The sequence below is a fragment of the Sebastes fasciatus genome, chromosome 23 (genome assembly GCF_043250625.1).
Source record: "Sebastes fasciatus isolate fSebFas1 chromosome 23, fSebFas1.pri, whole genome shotgun sequence".
NCBI classification, from domain to species: Eukaryota; Metazoa; Chordata; class Actinopteri; order Perciformes; family Sebastidae; genus Sebastes; species Sebastes fasciatus.
This window is the reverse complement of record NC_133817.1, coordinates 10,440,646-10,465,245: the sequence shown is the minus strand read 5'-3', so window position 1 is coordinate 10,465,245 and position 24,600 is coordinate 10,440,646. Positions and strand designations below refer to the sequence as shown.

The 24,600-nt window shown below is 37.4% G+C and overlaps 2 protein-coding genes across 4 annotated transcripts in view; both read right to left on the bottom strand.

The window, feature by feature from the left end:
• Nucleotides 1–19,189, bottom strand: part of tmcc3 (transmembrane and coiled-coil domain family 3) — a 45,835-nt gene extending 26,646 nt beyond the window's left edge. Inside the window, exons 1-2 of one of the 3 annotated variants that reach the window (XM_074626131.1) lie at nucleotides 19,165–19,189; nucleotides 15,301–15,407 (exon numbers count right to left, since the gene is read on the bottom strand). In XM_074626131.1, the coding sequence (XP_074482232.1) occupies nucleotides 15,301–15,384 (84 nt within the window). In that variant the 5' untranslated portion in view covers nucleotides 15,385–15,407; nucleotides 19,165–19,189. Of the gene's footprint in view, nucleotides 1–12,829; nucleotides 12,982–15,300; nucleotides 15,408–16,803; nucleotides 16,847–19,164 lie in introns of those variants that run through there. The other 2 variants (XM_074626130.1, XM_074626132.1) reach the window with 2 other exon arrangements.
• Nucleotides 19,190–20,787: 1,598 nt separating this feature from the next.
• ndufa12 (NADH:ubiquinone oxidoreductase subunit A12) lies at nucleotides 20,788–23,803 on the bottom strand. Its single transcript, XM_074626136.1, has 4 exons — nucleotides 23,644–23,803; nucleotides 22,386–22,471; nucleotides 22,096–22,183; nucleotides 20,788–21,045 (listed from the first exon to the last, which is right to left on the bottom strand). Exons 1-4 carry the CDS (start codon nucleotides 23,730–23,732, stop codon nucleotides 20,865–20,867), a joined length of 444 nt encoding a protein of 147 aa, XP_074482237.1. The 5' UTR covers nucleotides 23,733–23,803; the 3' UTR covers nucleotides 20,788–20,864.
• Between the last annotated feature and the right edge of the window lie 797 nt (nucleotides 23,804–24,600).

The following is a 24,600-nucleotide window of genomic DNA, read 5'->3' as shown; positions in this document are numbered from 1 at the left end:
TGATAGTTGACTGTCCGGGCTCACATTAACTATTCATCCACACAATATAAGTCTGCACCTGCCATCTTAGAAAGTGTTTTATTCTCTCATGTCATTCTTTATCACTTCCTCCCCTCACGTGCACACATGGAGCTGCTTTCTGAGGACAGCGAGTGAGTCAGCCAGCTTTTAATCATTGTGACAAGTGTGTGCGCTGACAGGTTTGACAATCTGAAGCCGGGTGATTCAGCCTGCAGGGCAGAGAACAGCACCTAGCGCTGAGGCTGCCTGCAGGGTAACAGCTCTGTTATTGAAAGTTGAATCTGATCCAGGCTGATTCAATCATACCATTTCCGTGAGAGAGCGTGAGTGCATATTTAGAAAGAGATAGATACACAACAAATCTTTCTGCTATGATCAATCCTAACAACCTAATACACTTCCAGCCCATTTCCCCTGGGTATTGATTGGTTATACCCAAGCTGATGCGTGTGTGAAAGAGAGGTAGCAGGCAGTGTTAAATGTGACATTTAATTACGTCCAGATTGGTGTTCTCTTTCTACTTTAGCATTGATTTGACTCAGAGAGGGCATCAGCTCCGGGCTCGCAGAAAGCAACCTGTTATGTAAATGCCATTAAGAACAGATCTCTAATGGATATTTCAGCACCGCACGACATTTGTGAGGCAACAAAAGAGCATTTTAAGACTATTCTCTCTCTACCTGCTTTGATTGCAAGAAAATTAAGGCCGTCAAAGTTACACGATAATAACGCATTAATGCAAGTACGATTTTTTAGGTTGTAGCGGGCTCAGTTTTATAGCTAGAGTAAAGATGCTGTTATCATATGAAACTAGAAAAAACAAAGTTTGTTTTGTGTTGTTAATTGTCTACCAATAATAAATATATACATACATTTGCATAAAGCAAGCATATTTGCCCACTTCCATGTTAATAAGAGTATTAAATACTTGACAAATCTCCCTTTAAGGTACATTTTGAACAGATAAATGTGTGATTAATCGCGATCAACTACGGCCAATCATGCGATTAATCGTGATTAAATATTTTAATCAATTGACAGCCCTAAAGAAAATAAATAAATCTGTCAGAGTTGAGCACACACACATATACACACACTCTCGACATGCATGCAGCTGCAATTCTTCATCCAAATGTCACCACATTTGACTTTTAATAAGTGCAATAAAATCCAATTATCTGACAAAAAGAGAGAAGCGTCACAGCATTTAATCTCAGAATTCATGCCTACAAAACAATATAAAATCCATGTGTGCGTCAAGGAATGAAGCGTGTATACATAAAAATTCACTCCGTTAATCACAAGATGCTATTGTTCCCCTTTCCCCACCAGCGATGTTTGTGTTCTTTACGGACTTCCTGCAGCGCTTCCTGTCTCCATCTCAGCTGTGACATCAGTCTGACCTCCGCAACACCAGAGACTTCCAGAACACTGACACTGATCAGGAGTGTTTAGGTGGGGCTCTGGATTGTTTAGGAGAGGACGTTCAGGATCAGGGCGTTCTGGTGAGGCTCTGGAATGCTTCAGGGAGTTCGGAACATTATGGAGGGATTCTGGAATGTTTAGATGAGGGAATCAGAATGTTCCCGTGGGATTTGGGAATCTTCTTGGGGGGGGGGGAAATTGGAACATTCTGTCGGGGTTACATAATGTTTAAGTTAGGGGTGGTTCAGGATGTTCTGGTGGGACTCTGGGATGTTTAGGTTACTAAGGTCAGAACTTTCTGGTGGGAAACGTGTAAGGGAGCATCAGATAGTTCTGTTGGAGTTCTGGAATGTTTCATTGCGGTATGTCAGAAGGTTCTGATGAGGATTTTGTGTATTACGCAGTGAGCAAATGGACTGGTTTCTTCCTAAAGCTCCACTAACCAATATTGATATATTTACAACAGATTCAATTTCTACAGTATATGTATGTAATGTTAAAGGGACTGTTTGTAACTTCTTACATGCGCGTTTACTGTTGGGTTTACATTACAGTTAATGGAATGCCCGGCGTGTTTCATATCAGCGCTAAGGGATGCTATGTGCGGTGGTACCGAACGACGACGGCCGTGACGAGTAAGGGATAATGTACAGCGAGCAGGTCATTGTTGTGAAATAAACCCCCGACAGGGTGATGCAGCGGTTTATTTCACAACAATGACGCTAGCTGTACATTATTCTGCTTATTACATGGCTACTTACTTAAGAAATCAATAATTTGACACAAAAATGGTCCTCCAGAGTCTGACATCAGAACTGCGTCCATAGCAACGAAATAACAAACCATAGAAGGTTGTGATTGACCAATCAGAATCAAGCATTCAACAAAGCCGTGTAGTAAAGCATCAGTATTTAACACCCTGGGAAAGAGAACAGGCTGGTACAAACTGACTTCAGTGCAACTGCAGTACCCAGAAAAATATGAACACCTGTATGATGAAATGCAATGCAACAAAATAACCTTGCAGTGCTTAAGATGTTCTCTTCTGCTTCTTCTTCAATCGTGTGTGTGTGTGTGTGTGTTGGCTCAGGTCTATGGCACATTTGGAGGGTTTACTTGTTTTGTTGTTGTATTGTACTGCATTGGCAATGTTTCAAATATATTGTCCACCTAATTTACATATATGGAGGATGTATTCCCGTAAATCTGACGTCAATCCTAATATCCATTCTCATATCTCACTGACAGTAAAACCGACGTCATCCAATATGTGTGAGAAAAGAAGCTGACAGACGGAAAGAGAAACTGAGAGCTAATTGACAAACAGCTGTTCTAATCCGTCCGGTTATTACTGCGTCTCTGAGTCAGACAGGAAGGGAGACTCCAGAGCACACTGTGTGCTCAGACGTCTCCCAGTACAAAGAAACGTGTCTTTGCTTCCTCGTTTCTTTTGTTCCTTGTAAGATCGCGCTGCTACTCAGACAGTTGGAGACAGACACTCGGGTTTTATGGATGTAATACAGACTGTCAAATCATCTAATGTTATGGAGATGAGATTACACCTAGAGGAGACCATGTTTCATTAATCTTTGTTTTCATTTTTATCCATTACATAGACAGGAAATGTATGTGTATGGAGGAGAGAATTACATCAAGATCTTGAATATTTCACAGTTATGACTCCCGCCTAATGTCTGGCTGATATCACTGTCGCAGAGGCGTTCTAATGTGTTTATAATTGTCAGTTGGGAATATGTCTACATCCAGATGAGCACAGAGGCAAAAAGCTGCGACCCACTGCTGTGTGCATCTGTTTGTGAAACTCATCTTTCATCCCTAGCGCCATGCTAGGTTATTTTTTTTGGATTATATAACCCTCACAGACAGAAGCCATCCAAAAAAACATCATCGCACCAACTCTTCATCGTTGTCCTTAAATTACACTGTTTTTATTAAAGACGTCAACCTCCTGTATACTTTTTTTATTGCGTCAATGCTTTAGTGCCAGCAATTACATTTCCTTTCTCCCCCCTGCCTGTCTCTCTCACCTCATGGCTCTTATCTCCACAGAAATCTTACCTTCCTGTCTTTCACTTATTGCTTTCCAACTTTATAACACTGCAACCTTGCTTCAATCAAAAAGAGTGCATCATCTGCGTCACCCTGAAAAGCTAAAATAATGTAATCCCTCTGGATCTCTCTCTGCCAAAAAAGAGGGATTTGTCACCGAGGATAGTTTCAACTACATAAATGTTCTTTTCACCTTGTGCTATTGATGCCGATAAGCCCCATTAGGCTCAGTAGTGGACGAGTAATGATCCTTACTCGCACACAAATATGTTGGGCATGAGGGATTTCTGCTGGTGTGGCTACCGCTTGGCAATGGGGACAGTGATGAATCAGCCTGAGCATCCGCATATATATCACCAGACAGAGAGGACTCAGTCTGACACACTCCAGGGGCAGGATCAGTCACGATACCAAGCCTGTATGAAATGTAGACTTAGGAACACGAGACTGAGTTGCACCAGCTATTCGTAAATCACAAATTTTGTCAAATCCTTCCCAAGTGCTTAGTAACATATAGTTAATTTCAAATTTACTAAATCAGGTTGTAACATAGACTGTATATAAAGATGGACGACATGGCAGCTCCCCAAAAGTGAAGCCAAAACATGTTGATCGCCCCCTGGTGGCTGGCTGCAGTATAGGTCATAAAGCCCGCCTCCTCCATGTTACTGAATGATCCAAACGAAAAAGTCAAAGTACATGTCAAATAATTTTTTCCCAAAGATGATTTCTGTCATTTTAGGTAGTTCTTACCAGACTGATATATGTTCAAGTGTTAATTTTTCTGATAACTTTGGTTTTAATTAGTTATTTGATGCTATAAAAAGGGTGTGTGTTTTGGCCTTTCGACCTATGTAAATATTTGATAACATCTAAAAAACTACATCAGAACTAGTTTATGTGGTGCAACCCTATTTAATCCTTAAATCTCCAATAAGTTAAGCAAAGTGTTTTTGTTATAACTAGGCTAAGTTTGAATGTATAAAGAGCAGCCGGCTCCAGTGAGCTCCTTCAATTCACTTTTCCACTGCCTCTTTGCTAACGCTACCTCAAAAGCAACTCTCTCTTTCAAACAAATAAACAGAAGAAGCTTCCCTCCTCCTCCTCACGCTCGTAAAGCTCTTTTCAGCGTCTATAAGAGCATTTCTTCAGGGAGGGCTAAGGTTCCCTGCTTTCCAGCTGTATCTTTTGTCCCAGCATAGCAGGGGAACTAAATCAATGAGGCACTTGAATGGGCATGCTGGAAATGACAAAGGGTTGGCGGTTTTAAAGGGACTCTGGCTGTAAATTTCAGATGACTGGAGTTGAGGCTCTGCAGCAGATAGATGCAGTACTGTCAAGGTTAATCACACGGTCATTATTTCACAAACCCTGATGTTGCTTGATTGCATACAGTAGATGTGGACAGTAAACGGCACTGATGATGGTATGAAGAGGCATATATTTGTGGTTGAAACAGATGGTCTTCTGAATAGGCAGAACTGAGACGTTGGTGAAAGGACCCCGAGTTATATATCATGCTTTCCCCTCCCTTAAAAACTACTACTGTACGAAACTGTACTCTACCTGCAAAATAAAGGGCATTTTACAGGCTGATTGTGGTGTTTTTAGCCTCAATAAACTTTAATTTGTCTACTTTTAGGCCAACAAAACATACACTAAAAAAGGATGCAGCTGTGTATCTATGACTCCATACTTTGGGGAATATAAAAATATTTTGATCTTTTCTTTCATAAAACAAACAAAAAAAAACACGTCACAAACGTCACTACAAAACAAGGTTACCTCCCCTCCCACCCGCCATAGAGAGGCGAAGTCCCGCCCCTTCCGGTGGACCGCCATGGGACCTTATTTCAGAAAAAATATGTACGGTAGTCAACGGTGAGAGACAAATAATCTTTTGATCCCGTTTGAATTGCGCCATGAATCACACACGATGTTTGTCAATTTAAAACATAATTTTGCAGGTCAAGAAAGTTGCAGTTCAAAAAACATTGTTTCTCGCTGTTGACTACCGTACATATTTTTTCCGAAATAAGGTCCCATGGGGTCCAGCGGAACGGTAGGGTCTTTTTCCTCATCTTTTTATTCTACGTCACCAGTTCTGAGCGTAGCATATTCACACAGTTGCATCTACATCACAGTCAGTACAGACTACATGGCATGAAAGTGACACACCTAAAACAACATGTTTTCTTTTCATTTTATTATGGGCTGTATATGCTACTTATTGTTTTATTTATTTAACTTTCATGTCTTGTAATATTATCTACTCCTGTAGGCCTGATATGAAAACAGAACTGCTCATTGCGTCAGTGTTAAATGAAAAGCCTAGTAGTAAACAATGCCAAGAATGTGACCAAGATTATTGATACCAACTTTCTATAATTGACAGTCTTCAATACTCTTCTTGCAGTGTGGAGACAGCTTTAAAACATAATTTAGACCTTCAAGAAAGGAAATAATATGTAGAGAAAATACAATTGAACCATTAACTGAATAAATAAAACATGAAAAATCAAAATAATTCTCTGGGGGTTCCTGACCTCAGTATTTCTATCATGCTGACTCTGGTTGGATCCCCGCCTCTGGTCTCACACAACCCATTTCAGGGGTTATTGATTCTACACAGTGATGTGAATTCATGCTGACACTCATTATTTTCACACAGTTTGTGGCTTTTTCTTGTAAAGTAAAATGATTGTGTTGCTATTTCAACAGCAAGCTGCTTTCACCCACAAGCAGCTTCTGGCTGTTTCCCTGTCACTTTGTTCTTGATGCATGAGCAGCCTTGGATTGTATTGCAGACACCTCACACTAGGGATCATTGCAATCTCAACACTTTAACATTGTACTTTTAAGCACAATGACATTGTTTATACGTGCAACTAAGGCAGCAATACTGAAGTTTGGAGTAAGCACATCCTAAAACACATGCGGGTGCAATCGGCACAGAAAGGCAAAAACAATCCTCTAAAAAAGCGCCCGCATATTGAGTTGATAATGCCAACATATTTTTCTAACGCAGCTACAATGTCAGTACAGTAAACCCACATGAGAGGACAAAAGGTTAGATTCAGAGTCTGCACAGGTGAGGATCCAGTGTTTTCAGAGCTTGACTCGTACTAGGAACTAAAGAGTCAGGATTAACCTGTTCTTTTTTTAATCGTCTGCTAAATCACAGATTTCTCATACCAGTATCTTTTAAGACCGCTACAACCTCTAAACGACAGAATAGCAGCCGGGCCAGATAGCAGGCTGTAGGATTGTTAAGAAGTTAATAGTTTGTATAATAAAAGATCGATACTTGATGTCAGTGTATCAATACAATATTGACACACAAAATACCGCGATACTATGCTTTATCAATTTTTTGTCCACAACTTTGATGTATTCTAGTGATCCAAACATTGTAACATGAGCTGATCTGACTACCACAATGTGTGAATGCTTTCATAAAGGACAGTGCGGCCTCTCTGAGCGAACATGGGCACCAGAGGCCGTTTGAAATAAATATCTAAGGGGTCACACACTTTCAAAGCAAATGTGGGAGGGTGGGAGGGCACCAGCCACGCTTTCATGTGTCATCCCTGCTACACGCCCACATCACTGCCCACCCTGCACCACCAGCTTGTGACATTTCATTTCCCTTTGTCTTCCTCTGAGTGGTTTGAGACCTCTTTGGAGAATTAATTCATTTTTCTACACTAAATGAAAGCAGCTGTGATATGTAGGCGTAGAGAGAGAGAGAGAGTTAAAGGATCTGAAAGATACAGAGGTGTGACATTAAAGCAAGAGGTCAGAGAGAGAGATAAAAGTTTCAACGGACTGACAAGCGTTTATTCGCTCTCTTGCCCAGAGTTAGATGAGAGGACCGATACCACTCTCAAATCTGTCTGTTAAACATGAATCTACAGCCATTAGCTTAGCTTAGCCTGATGACTGGAAACAGAGGGAAACAGCTAGTTTGTCAGTTTTACACTTCAGTTTTGTGCAGCTTAAACAAACTAGATATAGACAGATCAGACAGAGATACAGATACAGGCGCAGCCGCTTCACAAATGGCCCTTGGCAAAAGGCGTTGGAAGAAACAGCTCATGCATGAATGAACATAATACATAACTGCTGCTTTTGTCTTTATAAGTGAGTGCGTTTACTTATGCTATAGTTCAGATTTAATAAGGAGGCAAAATATTAGAAGCATCACTCAGTATAACGCAATATACTGTAATTCGACAGCACTACAAACAACAGCCTCCAAAATGACTATAAAGTTGAATCAGTTTGAACCAAAACTGAACATTAGAAACTTCATAAAGGCAGGGTTTATTGCAGTGCTGTTCAGAGCTAATAAACCGGCAACAGGAGTAAACATAACATCGAGAAGACAGTATGAAAGTAAGAATAGAGAGAGAATCTGACATTTCCTTTTTTTTCCACTGACTTCACTGAGAAAAGAGGTGACGATAGAGAAAAGACTAAACCTCTGTTTACAGTACAAAGCCTGTTTTTCCTCTTTAGAGCAGGTAGCTAGAGGCTACTGACATTACAAGGTTATATGTTAATGAGGCACACAACACACACACACACACACACACACACACTGCTCTGCTTAACTTTTGATTTAACCAGACAAGTCAATTATGAATAAATCCTATCATATCTGGTGTAAAATTATTCATATATGTGGAAAGAAAATACGCTTTTTTGTTTTTCTGGACTTCTATTCCCGACTCTGACAACATACACACACGAATGCACACATGCACGCATGCACACACACACACACACACACACACACACACACACACACCACAAAAAAAACATGCAATAAATGTCATTAATAATTGTTTGAGGTGTGTTTTGCCATCATTCAAGCTCCAGCCCTCACAGCAACAGGTGTATGCATGTGTGTCTGGTCTTGTACTTCTATCTTTGTGAGGACAACAGAGGTGGAAGTACATTTACTGAAGTCCTGTACTTCAGTACTATTTGTCTGACATTGGGCGAAGGCGGGGTACACCCTGTACAGGTCGACACATAGAGACAGACAATCACTCACGCTGGCACACCTACGGGCAATTTAGAGTCAACAATTAACCTGCATGACTTTGGCATGGAGAAAACCCACGCTGACACGGGGAGAACATCCAAAGTCCTCACAGCTAGTGGGTTCGAACCCAGAACCCTCTTGCTGTGAGGCAACAGTGCCAACTACTGCACCACTGTACCGCCCACTGTGCTGACATATATATATATATATATGCATGTTATAAATATAACATCCTGAAAGGGGACATTCTGTAAAATAAGTACTTTTAGCTTTGATAAGTACATTATGCTGCTAACACGACTGCTTTAACTTTGACTGCAGAACTTCTACTTTTAATGGAGTATTTTTAACGTGTGCGGTATTGCTACTTTTACTTAAAGGAGAAGTGTGTCGGAATACTAAATTTATTCATTTTGCTTCTGCATTATATAAAATTGAGCAAAGTGATATGTCACTTCCCGCTACAACATTTTGTCTAGATAGGTACATAGAGGCACAACTTGAGAAAAAGGGGTTACAAATTTAATTTATTGTGAATCCTATTGAATATTTTGGGGTTTAGATGGTTAGAAGAGTCTCTGAGGGTTCTAGAAACCTTCAAAAACAGCGGTAAGTGTTATTAAACGACCTAAAGATCGCTGGAAAATTAATTTAAAACAGATGCTTGAACGTAATGATATTACATGAGAGGCACAAACCGTGGGCTGGGTTCAGATTCAAGTTAGAGGGAATGTCTATGAGGTGTCCTCACAACAATAGAGGAACAAATATGTATACAGTATGTACTGTATATAATAATGTATGTGCGGCCATTGTCGTGCATTATCTGTTGTTGTCATGCTGATAAATTGAAGGGTGCATCTGTAACAAACATGATTAGTAATGGATGGCGGCTATATGATGACAGCTTACGATGTGTTTATGTGTGTGTGTGCAGAATTAGAGGCTGTGGTCTGCCGATGTAGCTTAAAACAAATTCACTTCCTCGTCCCCAGTGAAGGTCATTATCATCAGGGAAATTATATACATGTAGCCGGGTCTAATCAGTGTGACGGAGCTCAGGGGGGTGACGCCTGATGTTGATGAGGTCGTGTTCAGGTTGTGTACGTCTGCTGTCTCTCTCCTGGGGACAATCATGACGGAGACGCAGTGTTTACCACAAGTAATTGTTGTTGCGGAAATGATCTATCACAATTACTACACAGTTTAAGTCTTTTATAAAGCAAAGTTTCTCTGGTTCTAGCATCAGTGGTACATTACATACTTGAACTTTACTTGAGTATTTCCATTTTATGCTACTTTCTACTTGTACTTGTACTACTTGGAAATATTATACTTTTTACTCACTTTTATCATTTTATTTAACTTAGTCATCTTAAAGGGGCTATAATCAATATTTTTTATAATAATAATGAATCAAATGTCAATGTGGAAACAGTGTGAATGAACCTGCAGAGAATTATCATCTTTATAGTGGGTTTCAGCTCATTGTTTAGCTGTCTGATCAACAATTTACTGTTTTGTTTCGATCTCACCGCTCTCATAGCGTAATTTACGGCCACAGGCAGTTGTTTTCAGTGAAAAAGCTCTGAAGAAACATGGACGTCTCTACAAAATTTCATGGCAATCCATCTAACAGTTGTTGAGATATTTCAGTCTGAACCAAAGTGTTGCCATCTGTGGAGCCACACTGCCAGCAATAATCAAAACATTCATTAGTAATGAAAGTAATCGTTTGCTGCCCTACTCCTAACAGATCATTATTGTGATGGGAAAACAAACCGAGAGGGAAACACACACACACTATCTTCACATTAACCCTCACTGACACTTAACACTCACTTGCTTCAAGTCGAGGCTACGCAATTTATTTTGTTAATTAATTTACTTTCAATGGTGATTCAACACAGCAAGTCTTTTTCTGGTGCAGACAGCCTTATCAGATCATGAGACCAGATAGCCTGAATACAGTCTGGAAACAAAAATTGAAGTTCATAACTGTGACAGGAAAATATAAGTAATAATGGGACTGCACTTAACCAGTGGTGGCAAATAATGAATCAGGCCTAACCATGAAATATCTCATAATGTTTATGTTGTTATGCAGTGACACATTGTTAGTGCACCCCATTTTCATTAATGTGAATATTCCCATTAAACCACTGTGTCCAGAGGTGTATGTACTTAAACCATCGTTCAAATTATCAAGAGGACATATGTTTTGTTTTGTTTTAATAGACAATTACGGTGAACGCTGGTGCGGTTAATATGTTCACTTCGCTTCACTTCACTACATAACCAGAGTGGGTGGAATGTGTTTTTAGTACAGTGCGGTGAAATCCATAGTACACGGGGTCAGCAGCATAATATGCAAGCAGACTTTATACAACAAAATATATAATAAGCACAACAATTCTACGTAGGCAGAGAAAGCTGCATACAGCACAATTTAGAGATGCATTATCAAATTCTGTTCTTTAGTTTTTGCCACAGAGTTGTGCTGATTTGAGATAGTACATCATGTTGTAGATGCAAAAGAGGAAGGAGATTCATGAGAAATGCAAGCTTAGTGAAAGAACTGAGGAAGTACAATTTGCACCACCAATATCACTTTAACCGTCAACGTAACCTACAATTAACTCCTACTTCAAATGTTAGTTTCAGGGTGAACGATATGGATGAAACCCTCTTTCCCAGTATATGTAATTTCATATTGCAATACAAATATATATTGTTATTTTTCTACATTTTCTGGAAAAATCTAATGAGTCTAAGTCTAAATTTTTAGCTAATCCAGCATAAATTACTGACGGTTGACACATTCGCAACATGTCACTTCATACTATGTCATCATATCCACGACCCCTGTTTTAGTCCTGTCCTAAACGAACCCCTTCAAGTGGTGAGAACCTGCTAAATGTCCTCCCATCCCATTGCATCATGTCATTCCCCGAGAGCATGTAGGGATAAAAGCACAAGACACCTACTCAATGAGATATATTAGCCAGATAATTGTGTTGTTGACACGTTACACTGTGATGTCCTCTGAGATATATTACCTCTGTTTTGGTATAAACACACACAGCTTAACAGGAGACAACAGGGGTTGAATAAAAGCTTCGACTGAGGTCTTTTGAGTGCTGAGTGTCTGAGACACCGTGATGGTTACCATGGTGAACGATGGAAGTGACCACAGCTAACAGTTGGAGGGCATTTCTAAGGTTTCGTATGACACTATTGTGCACAGAGGATTTGACAACATATCAGGGTATGCAGAAGCTGTGAAAACACTGCGACTTGTTGCAGGACTTTTCTGCAGAGCTGAGACCTTGAGGAGGGAGCGATAAAAAAAGCAACGTCCTGCTGTTTCTTCCTTCTACTATTTCCTTGTTTGTGGACTGCTGGCTTGACAGGAAGAGCCCCATTATACTGGAAGGGTTACGTAACATTATTTCTATAGCATTTTGTGGTGCATATACCGCATGCACCCACGAAAACACAAAGCGTCAGCACAATAAGGGCAGCCCAAAGAAAAGAGAACATCTAGGTATTGGCTCGGGGATGTCTCTCTTTTTAGCCACAGAGTGCAACAACCAGACATTTTCGATAGAGCTGCTGAGATTGTGACGGACGGATAAAGACAGGAGGAACACAAACATGACCTCCTCGAGCACTCAGAGCCAGAACTGAGTGCGACAAGTAAGAGAAAATGAAAACAAGCTCCGGTGAGCAAGATCTATGTCTTGCTATACACATTCCTTAGATGTTACTTAAGCAGCAAAGGCCAATCACATGCTTCACACACAGACACAGACGTGGTGAAACTTGCCTAACCTTTAACATTTAAAAACAACTTCCATAATTATCTCTGGTTGCAAAACACAAACTAAGTCATTTATCAACACGACTGTAATGAACCAAACCATATAAATTCGACATCCTTCTTTATAGTCCTGCCTTTAAAAGCTATTATCTAATCAGAGCAAGCTAGACCGAGAATGCCGGAGAAGCTATCAAAATGTACAATCTTGGTATGTAACAAAGAGCATTCAGTGGTAAGCAACTTTTTCTATCCACATATAGAGCTTCTCATGTGACTCACATAAATGTGGAGTTCATGAGGGCAATAACACACTGCTGATTACATGTGACTCTGCAACTTGACCTTTATAAACAGCAAGAGAAGTGATTCCCTTATCTATCACATAGCGCACACACAAAAAACACAAGATTTAAAGCCGTAACAAGTGCAAACGCTACCTCTGTCACATAGATGAGCGGAATAGCGCTGTAGTTCTTCCTCATGCCTCCTCTTCCTCACCGCCTGAGGTCAAAGTGCATGCCACAGCAGCTTCAGAAGACCCCTGGCTGCACATCAGAGAGCTCTGTCTGCCTCTTTGAAGTTTTAGGACTACCCTCTGAGGGAGGAGGAGTATGTGCAACACTCTTATTGTGAAAGATTTTGCTTCCTGTGTTGGCAGCTATTAAACCGGCAGCTCCCTGTGCACCTCAAATCCTGCACTACGCTGCCTCGTCCTGGGGTGCGTTCCCAAGCTGTGCTGTTCTGTACTGATCTCACACACTTGGGAAAAACCACCTTAAAAGGAATGAAGCAGCCCGAGCCGGAAATTTTTTTGATCCCTATCAGCCACCCTCCACTGGCCCGGGCACACTTCGCAACGGTAACAGCAACCTCGACTGCCAATCAGGAAGGAGCAGAGAGAGGATGGAGAGCTAGGGACAGAGAGAGAGAGGACGGGAGGGAGAGGCGGGAGGAAAAGGAATGATTTAAGGGAATGAATGAGTGTGTGGGAACGTTGAGTTAGTGCAGGAATCTCCTGCCAGACTCCCTCCCAGAGGGGTGAACGCACTCTACAGGACGGAGACAGCATTTGTAATCTGCAGAGCCAGATAACAGCCTCAGTGTGTGTGTGTGTGTGTGTGTGTGTGTGTGTGTGTGTGTGTGTGTGTGAGGCTGGACTCTGCACCCACTCCCACTCATGCTTAAAGGCATACTTTATGTAGGAATGGGAGCGGCAGGGTCAATGTTGTTTTTTGTTATCCAGCTAACCTAAAGCCTAATATTCTTTATCATCAATTCCACTGAGTAGGCCTGACATGTGTTTTATGATACACTGCTGTTTGAGGCTATTTGACTTAATTCAAGTAAATGTCATTTGCATTGTCTTAATTTAATTAGCAATTTTAACTTATTTGGGGTTATGTTTAGCCCGACACAAGGAACATGTCTTACAGGACCTCCAGTGTGCTTTGACACTTATTTCAAAGAGTGGGTCTATCTGCGTTCTTTTCCATTTTTGACTTTTGGATCTGAACTAACAGCAATACATTGCTTAACTTCTGTGCCGGTAATCCTGTCTGCTTCTTTTCATGTAATTTGTTGATAATAACACAAAGAAAGTAATAAAATACTGTCAGTCTTATCTTTTAAATTAATAATTCAAGACATGCCCAAATTAATGACTGCTCACTTTACACTTTTAGGTATTTAAGAGACCTTTTTTCACAGCAGGACTTGTTTGCAGAAAAAGCAAAGGTGTTACTGCTAATAACACTATTTAATCAGGAATGCAAAATCCTACATGCAATCTGGCCTTAATTAACATAACTAGATACACCTGTGCTTTTCCTGCTGTCAAAATGTCTGTCATGAAAAAGTATTATTTCCTAATAAAAATTGTTTTTTCTGCAAGAATAGTGCACCACCTACAGACAAAAGAAGGAATGAGACCTCATACTGATGGACAGGTGAACTCTGGGAATTACAGTCCACACAACAACAGCACAAAAGTTTGAGACAAAATTTAAAAAAAATCTTACTTTAGCTTGACTTTTCCTCCCATCTAGCTTTGCGTTCTCCCTCTTGTGCATAGAAACACACATGGGAAGTGGACAGAACTGGGACGTTGGTATTTTTTGCTAAGAGGGAGGCCTAAAAAATACAAGACCCAAGGCGCCGACTCTGACCCATTAAGCACAGCTAACATTTGAAGAATTAGAGATAAAAAAGGAAGCTTGGATCATCAAGGATGTCATGCTCTGAGGAAGTTGGGCATGAATGATGCAAGAAGACAAGAGGAGGAGGGAGAGGAAAAAAGCTAAAGACAGTGATGTTAAAGAGAGGAGATGAGGATCGAAGCAGAGGACGAGGAGGAGGTGATGAACTGCGAATACAGATGAGAGCTATGACAGTTGGCAGGAGGGAAGAGGGTCAGACATGCAGCGTGTCTGGACATCAAGATGACCCTCTTTAGCATCTTTCTGGTGCTCAGCTGGCATCACTAGCGGCTTCAGTAGACTGCTGCGTCAGCACTTATAAAGGCTGAGAGAGATTATGTGCTCCATTTCGCAGAGGATGAATCAGACAATAGCTATCAGCTGCTGCGAGAAGACAGAAGAGCAACTGTTCATTGAACACAAATTTAAAATGCCACTTATTGCCATCAGTCAAAGCACTTCCAGCTAATTTTTCCTTAATTAATTTCAATGGATGAGATGCTGCAAAGTGTCCTCTGGTTTCTAAATAGAGACGAGAGTTGTGCACTGAAATGCTGACTCCAGAGGATGCCACAAGCCCTTGTCATTCTCTCTCACTGGTCTAGTAGTGATGTAGTGACACAGGGCTGACTCACAAGACAAGAATCAAAAGGAACAATGCCCCCTCTTGGATATTAAACACTATTACAGACATGGTGTGTGCTCAAGCTTACATTGAGTTGACTTTCTTCTTCTTTTTCTTCTTCCTCCAAATCATCCCCTCGAGGATAAAGTGATGAAATAGTGCGTCTCCTCATTTAACAGTTCCAGATCCCTGAAACTAGAAAGATAAATAAGGTCTCAGATCTTGTACTTTGATTGATTTCAAAATACTCCTGCTGGTTTACAAAGCACTAAATGGTTTAGGGCCAAAATATATTTCTGATCTTCTGGTATGTTATGAACCATCCAGACCTCTCAGGTCAACTGGATCAGGTCTGCTTAGTGTCCCCAGAGTCACAACTAAACATGCAGAATCAGCGTTCAGTTTTTATGCAACAAATATTTGGAACAAGTTCCCAGAAAACTGCAGGACCATCTCCGACTCTTAGTTCTTTTAAATCAAAGCTTAAAACTTTCCTGTTTGCTGCTGCGTTTTATCAAACCAGATAATGATCTTATACTGCACTAGAGCTTTTACTCTTGTGTGTTAAACTCTATTTCAGCTTCTATCCTAGCTTTTATTTTTAGCTTGTTTTTATTTTCTAATCTTCAATGTTTTTATGTTTTTATAACTGTTTTAATTATGTCTTAATGTTCTTTTGCACTTTGTCGCAATGTTCTTGAATGTTTATGTAAAGCACTTTTAATTGCCCTGTTGCTGAAATGTGCTATACAAATAAAGCTGCCTTGCCTTGTACTTGAGTAAAGGTAGCAATACCACAGTGTAAAAATTCTCTATTACAAGTAAAAGTCATTCAAAATGTAAAAAAAAAAAGTAGAAAAGTATTGGCATCAAAATGTAGGCTACTCACAATACCAAAAGTAAAGTACTAATTATGCAGAATATTCCAGAATATTTCAGAATAATAAATATTGATATTTTCAGGTGGAATTTCATTCATTCATTCTCACTGTGCAATATCATTTTCCACTTGTGCAATTTTGTTAATAGTCTGTTTGTTATCAATACTGTATATACTGCTCCTATTTTTATACTTCCTTTTATTTAAATGGTTCATATTGTGTTACACTTTGTTTAGCTCTTTTTTTTTAGTTAGCTGATGCATCTTGTTTTTTTGCACTATCCCCTTTGCTGCTGTACACTGCAAATGTCCCCACTGCGGGATTAATAAAGGAATATCTTATCTTATCTTATCTTATCTTATCTTAATACCAGTGTTAAAATTCTCTATTACAAGTAAAAGTCCTGCATTCAAAATGTAAACAAAAGTAGAAAAGTATTGCCATCAAAATATAGGCTACTCACAATACCAAAAGTAAAGTACTAATCATGCAGAATATTTCAGAATAACACATATTATATTACTCATATATTATAATTATTGATGTAGCATTAAACCACACTTAGCAATGCTAACGTTAGCTAACTGCTAGCTAGTTAGCTGTTGAGCACAGAAACACATATTTCACACATATTATATGATTAAAAAAAAGATTTAAATAAAGTAAAAAGGACTTTAAAATAGAGCCTGTCACGTTTGAACAACACTTACCACAGTCTAATCCAGTTTACTAACCTACAGCTACACTAACGGCTCTAATCAGTTCATCGACCGTTTAGCGAGTTAGTGTGCTAATTAGTTACCTCAGGGGTCTCTAGGCAACCTGCGGCTCCGGAGCCACGTCTCTTCAGCTCCTCTCCAGTGGCTCCCTGTGGACTCATAAACATGGAATTGAATAACTGTTTTTTGTTTACATTTTAATTTTTTGTTTATCATTGTTGTAGGTCTAATGTACGACGGTACGACGGTACGACGGAGTATAGGGCCACATTGAGGAAAAAAATAAATCTGAGATTTCGAGAATAAAGTCAGAATATTACGAGAATAAAGTCATAATATTATGAGAATGAAGTCATAATATTAAGAGAATAAAGTCATAATATTATGAGAATAAAGTCATAATATTACGAAAATAAAGTCATAATATTACGAGAATAAAGTAATAATATTACGAAAATAAAGTCATAATATTATGAGAATAAAGTCATAAGTTTAATAGAAAAAGTCGTATCATTATGAGAATAAATTCATAATATTACGAGAATAAAGTATTAATATTACGAGAATAAAGTAATATTATGAGAATAAAGTCATAGGATTACGAGAATAAAGTCATAATATTACGAGAATAAAGTAATAATATTATGAGAATAAAGTCATAGGTTTACGAGAATAAAGTCATAATATTATGAGAATAAAGTAATAATATTATGAGAATAAAGTCATGAGTTTAAGAGAAAAAGTCGTATCATTATGAGAATAAAGTCATAATATTACGAGAATAAAGTCATAATATTACGATAATAAAATCATAATATTACGAGAATAAAATCATAATATTACGAGAATAAAGTCATAATATGAGAATAAAGTCATAATATAATGAGAATAAAGTCATAGGTTTACGAGAATAAAGTCATAATATTATGAGAATAAAGTCATAGGATTACTAGAATAAAGTCATAATATTATGAGAATAAAGTCATAGGTTTACGAGAATAAAGTCATAATATTATGAGAATAAAGTCATAATATTATGAGAATAAAGTCATAGGTTTACGAGAATAAAGTCATAATATTATGAGAATAAAGTCATAATATTACGAGAATAAAGTCATAATATTACGAGAATAAAGTCATAATATTACGAGAATAAAGTCATAATATTATGAGAATAAAGTCATAGGATTACGAGAATAAAGTCATAATATTATGAGAATAAAGTCATAGGTTTACGAGAATAAAGTCATAATATTATGAGAATAAAGTCATAATATTATGAGAATAAAGTCATAGGTTTACGAGAATAAAGTCATAATATTATGAGAATAAAGTCATAATATTACGAAAATAAAGTCATAATATTATGAGAATAAAGTCATAAGTTTAATAGAAAAAGTCGTATCATTATGAGAATAAATTCATAATATTACGAGAATAAAGTCATAATATTACGAGAATAAAGTAATATTATGAGAATAAAGTCATAGGATTACGAGAATAAAGTCATAATATTACGAGAATAAAGTAATAATATTATGAGAATAAAGTCATAGGATTACGAGAATAAAGTCATAATATTATGAGAATAAAGTCATAGGTTTACGAGAATAAAGTCATAATATTATGAGAATAAAGTAATAATATTATGAGAATAAAGTCATGAGTTTAAGAGAAAAAGTCGTATCATTATGAGAATAAAGTCATAATATTACGAGAATAAAGTCATAATATTACGATAATAAAGTCATAATATTACGAGAATAAAATCATAATATTACGAGAATAAAGTCATAATATTACGAGAATAAAGTCATAATATGAGAATAAAGTCATAATATAATGAGAATAAAGTCATAGGTTTACGAGAAAAAAAGTCGTGGTATTATGAGAATAAAGTCATAATATTATAAAGTAGTCATTTTTCGTGTTATTTTCTTTTTTCTCTTAAGTTATGATTTTATTCTCGTAATATTATGACTTTATTCTCGTAATATTATGACTTTTTCTCGTAAAGTTGTAACTTTATTCTCGAAATCTCATTTTTTTTACCCCCTCAATGTGGCCCCATACCTCACTGCAAATGTTTTGAGGCTCCAGACAGATTTATTTTTTTCGCCTAAAATGGCTCTTTTGATAGTAAACGTTGCACATGACCAAAAGTTGAATCAGCATTTCTCTTAACATGTCCAAACTAAAACTTACATATTATAGCCTTCATAAAAGTAGAATTTATTGCAGGACTGTTGTATTAGACTGCATTAGTTTTAGCTCAGTGTGCCTGACAGGTGAAAAATGCTCAAATATCCACCTATAATGTTCAAAAAGTGGAAGTAATAAGCAAACACAAACCTCTTCTTCTGGTCCGAGCTGGAGTTTCACAGGAACTCTGAGTCACCATGTGTTGTATGTCCAGTCCCTGTCACACAGTGTGACACAGAGAATATCTACACACCTCAGTGTGAAATGCTGCTTTGCAACTTTCCTTCAGCTCAGCATAATCCTGATTAACACACAGCAGAGACACTGTGCTATCAGCTCACTGCTACAGTCTCTGCTGCTTGTGTCTGTCTTCATAGTGAGACCAGTATACTGAGCATACTGACAAGTGGGGCTGCAAGCATTTTCATTATCGATCAATCTGGTGATTATTTTTTCATTTAATAGATTGTTTGGTCAATAAAATGTCAGAAAATAGTGAAAAATGTCCAAGGCTATGTCTTTAAATGTCTTGTTTTGTCAGTCCAAACCCCAAAGACACTCACTTTAACATGCTATAAAAAGGGAAAAGCAGGTAGGCTTATCTCCATATTTGAGAGGCATTTTTGCATTAAAATGTACTTAAACGATTAATTGACTATCGAAAATATTTGGCGACTCTTTTTGTTGATGACTAATCGATTAGTCAACTAATTATTGCAGCTCTACCGACAAGAATACAATGTGCTGTTGTTACTTTACTAGCCAACTAGAGCTACAAATTTGAGGATTTTATGCTTTTGCTTATCATAAATGATCCAAAATGAAAAATCTCTGGGTGTTGGACTTCTGGTCGGACAAAACAAAAAATCTAAAGATGCTATCTTGGGATGTGGTGAATTATAACGGCCATGTTTCACTAGTAATAAAACAATAAATTGCTTATTCAAGAAAACAATTGGTAGATTAATCAATGTTTAAAATGACCGTCAACTGCAACCCTATAGCCAGCTATCGTGCTCAAGTAACAAAGTACCAAATGCAGAAATAATAAAATGGTAATGCTAGCTGATATTTCTGCACATAGGCTTCATCAGGATGTTTTATGAATGTAAAATAGGTAAAATAACTTGAGCAAAAGGCAGATTTTTCCACAAAGTTAGTGTGCCAAGTTTTTTCACAGGAATGCAATTTGAGGATGCAAAAAATCCTGAATAATAATAATGTATTTAACATAAATACCCATAAGCCATGCAGCCTTCCACATAAATGTATTTGGGCAGTCCACCCACCAATAGATATTTCTTTGAATTTTAACAGTGACGTATTCCCTTTAAAAACATGCATGCAAATAAAGTTTCTGAGAGAGAACGAAAACCCTTATATTTCCCCTTAAGTATCTTTAAGGTTAGAGAAATCTTGCCTGTCAGTATCACATACAGTATTTGCTGTATAACTTCCTCCAGCTCTTCACTGAAGCTTTATGAAGTTTACAATGAGTGAAAGTGTTTTTTATTGCGGTGTTGTGCATCATTTTGGACACATATCCCCAAAATTCAACCTGATATTTTGGGTATTTTTGGAAACTTTAGGGTCTCCACTAAAATGTAGTATCAACAACGCATGAAACTGTGCAGAAAATGGAGCTTTGAGAATTGATTTGTGGTGATTTAGAGCTTAAATCAGCACAAATCAAATCTTCTCCACCTGTGAGGTAACACAACTATTGCCAAAAAAGGTTTACTGTAAGAACTGCCACTCCCATATTCACAAATATCTGTATATAGATTTTATTTAGGACACGTTGGCTACAGCGGCAGGATATTATAATTTACAAATAATGCAGTCAGAGTTCACGGAGCTCCAGCTTTGGGTGGAATCCACTCGTGGATCTTCTTGGTGGTGGTGGAGAAGGGCACGTACTGCTGTGAGCTGCCGCTAACGTTGAACTGGTGGACCTCGGCCAGGAACTTCTTGGGCTCTGGTGGATGTGTGGTGGGGGGGTTGTCTGTCATACAGTGCAGCCAGCGATGCCTGAAGAGTGAGCAGGAAGTAATATTTCTTGTTATTATTTATTTATTTATTTATTTGTGTTCATAAATTACAAAAGATAATGTTTTATAATTTATATATTTTTTTATTTCTTTATAAATATTATTATTACCACAATTTTTTCTCCTAAGGTTGTACCATTCAGCAGGTTACCATGCTGCTGGCCACCTCCCACATAGTTATTTATTTGTATTCATAAATTTAAAAAAAAAGGTATTATAATTTCTATTTCATTTTTATTTTATAATTTTTTATTTATATTTTCTATTATAATTATTATTATTATAATTATTATTATTATTACCACAATATTTTCTCCTCCTTTGTTTTTCAATTTACAGTTACTATATGTATATAATTGAGTTTAAGGTCGTACCATTCAGCAGGGAACCACGCTCCTGTCCACCTCCCACATGGTTATTTATTTGTATTCATAGATTAAAAAAAAAATTCATTAAAATTAGAATTTCTATTTTATTTTATAATTATTTTTTTTATTATATTTACTATTTTATTATTTGTTTTTAAATACTTTGTTTTTCAATTGACAGTTACTATCTGTTATTATATGTACATATTATTTTGTTTGTTATGGTTTAGGTTGTTGTAGTCTTTTTTCTTAAGGAAACAATAAAAAGCATGATTTAAAAAAGTGAACAGGAAGAAGGTAGCTGACTGAAATAACAAGCAAATTATTTATTTTTATTAATTTTTTGGTGATTTTTGTCTATGTCGCCATTGAAGTCACATTTCTATGGGAAGTGAAAACATCAGAATAATTTTCAATCTACTTGCCAAGACAGTACAGTAAAGTATAACAGTTTTGAGTCTACCACAAACTGCTATACATTTTTCAAAAACTAAACCTCAGTTGATGCGTTTTATTCAGGAATACGTGCTATATCTAAAGGAGAACTTGTATAAAGGGGATTTCTTTTTGTTGTGTAAAAACTACTAAGATTTAAAAAAATATATGTTTAAGGTGAATAGTGGAAATTTTGTCCAGAAAACATGAAGAGTTTTGGGTTGTACCATTCAGCTGGAACCATGCTGCCGTCCACCTCCCACATGGTGTTCTTTCCGTTCATCTCTGTGGTGTAGATCACCCAGCGGTGACGTCCTGAACACAGTTTTGACATTAGTTACCAAATCACATGCGTCACCTGTCTGCAACAGATTAGTTATAAAAGAGTGATAAAAACAGCACTCAAATCTGAACATCCTGTGCAAAATCCACCTGAAAACAACAGTATTTTTGGTGCAAATGTCCTGCCATTGAGTTTAAATCATTTCACAATCACATTTGGGGAAACTCGACTCACCAAAGAAGTAGTGCTTGCTGTCCTCAAAGTATTTGTTTCCATATTTATCCACACCAACCAGGGCTCCTGTCTTCACATCATTCGCCCTGCCAATGAAATGATGATAGTCAAGATAAGATTAGATAATAAATATTCCTTTATTAGTCCCGCAGTGGGGAAATTTGCAGTGTACAGCAGCAAAGGGGATAGTGCAATAAACAAGAAGCTTCAGCTAACACAGTAAAAAAAAAAAGAGCTAAACAAAGTGTAACAGAATATGAACCATTTAAATAGAAGGAAGTATAAAAAAAGGAGCAGTATATACAGTATTGACAATAAACAGACTATTAAAAAAATTGCACAAGTGGAAAATGATATTGCACAGTGAGAATGAAATGAAATTCCACCTGAATATATTGCACAGTATGAGATTATACCTGTCATTATACAGTATAGTGCAGTTATTGTCAGTATTTGGTGTGTAAGTTGATTGTATTTGTTTCCATATTTATCCACACCAACCAAGGCTCCTGTCTTTACATCATTCACCCTGCCAATGAAATGATGATAGTCAGGTTGATTGCCCTAAGACATACTGTATATTATTATTTTTTTATATACTTTATTTTTTCAAGGTTGTTTTCATATATGCAATTTACAGTTCGTAATTACAATAGTTTATAAACCAATTTTTAAGTAGATGAGCTTATAGACAAACTAATTAAGTACATTAGAGAAAACAACTTCAACATTCAAAATTGAAATAAAATTAAGAAAAGAAATAATGATAAAAAGAAAGAATAGAGTTAAAAAACAAAACAGAAAAAAACATACATATACTGACATACTGTATATTAGTCCACTTTTTACCTTTTTATTTTGAGAAAACAAGCACTGTGAACCAATTATATAAGCTGACATGTTGCTCAAATAAACACTGCTTGGTGACTAATTTGTGCGCCGAATTTATCAGTGGACCCTTAACTTTACCTCAGTCATGATCTTCAGTAAGTTTAAAGCGAGAGACATGCTGCTGCTGGATTTTAGCTTAAATTAGGAGATTTTTGAATGGAGTTTGGCGTACCGTTCCATTCAAACGCGTTTACACGTTAACGTTTGCTGGAGGACCAGACTCCGTTAGCAGGATGGTTAAAAGTTAGCTGTCAACCTGCTAACTCGGCTCTAAATGATCATACCCGGGTCACACATCTTTATGAAGCTCTCACAGTCATCAGCAGTGATTCGTCATAGACAATACAAACCATTTAATTAAACTAACCTGAAGAACTGAGTTAAAAGCCCTCGGATTCCTCCGTGACCTCCTATTTGTCCCAAAGCCCTTCGGACGACGTTAACATACTCCGCCATCTTCAGACGGAAGAATAATCGAGACGCACTGTTGTGCGTTAAAAACAGGTCCGAGTAACACCAACAAGCCTGTGAAACTTTAGTTCCGCATACAAATACAAATGTGTGTAGTAACAGTAGTGCTAGTGTAATATGAATAATATAACATATACTATTATAACGAAGCAAAAGTAGCTTTAATTTAAAAACGAATATACAATTTGTCTAAAGTTTGTGTTTATTGGTTTATTATCTGGTTTGTTATTGTACCAGTACTTTTTTATTTTGGCCATATTTCTATTTCTTATCTCATATTCCCCCGTCTTTTAATATATTTATAAATTCAAGGATGGGGCATGCTACTGAACACTTCACTTTACATTGCACATGCAAATATAACTTTAATCCTGAACTATTATAAATGTTGCTGTTAACTGCTGCAACAACTACAATATTCTCAATGTACATAGTTTATATGCATATGTATTGTGCAGTGCACACATACAGCAGGCTACAAGTCATAAATTCAAAGTACACCTAATTGAAGGTATAGATTTTCATGATAATATGCAATTTATATGCTGCATTTTTCTGCAGGAAAATAATATTTCACACATTTAAGATGCATAAAATGTGAAAAATTACAATCAGTTCCAGCATCTTACATGCCAGGACATTAAAAGTTATCAAATTATAGCAGCAGCCTTTTGTAATGAGTTTATATAGCATTTTAATGGCACTTCAGCAGCAGAGACGATGTTTCCTGACACAGACGTGAACTGTTTTTAATTAAAGGACAGTTTCTCACCGGCTACAGGGAAGATCTAACACAGTCCAGTGTTGCAGCTCAGGGAGATATGAGGGGAAATAGAGCATAAAGTCAAATTCA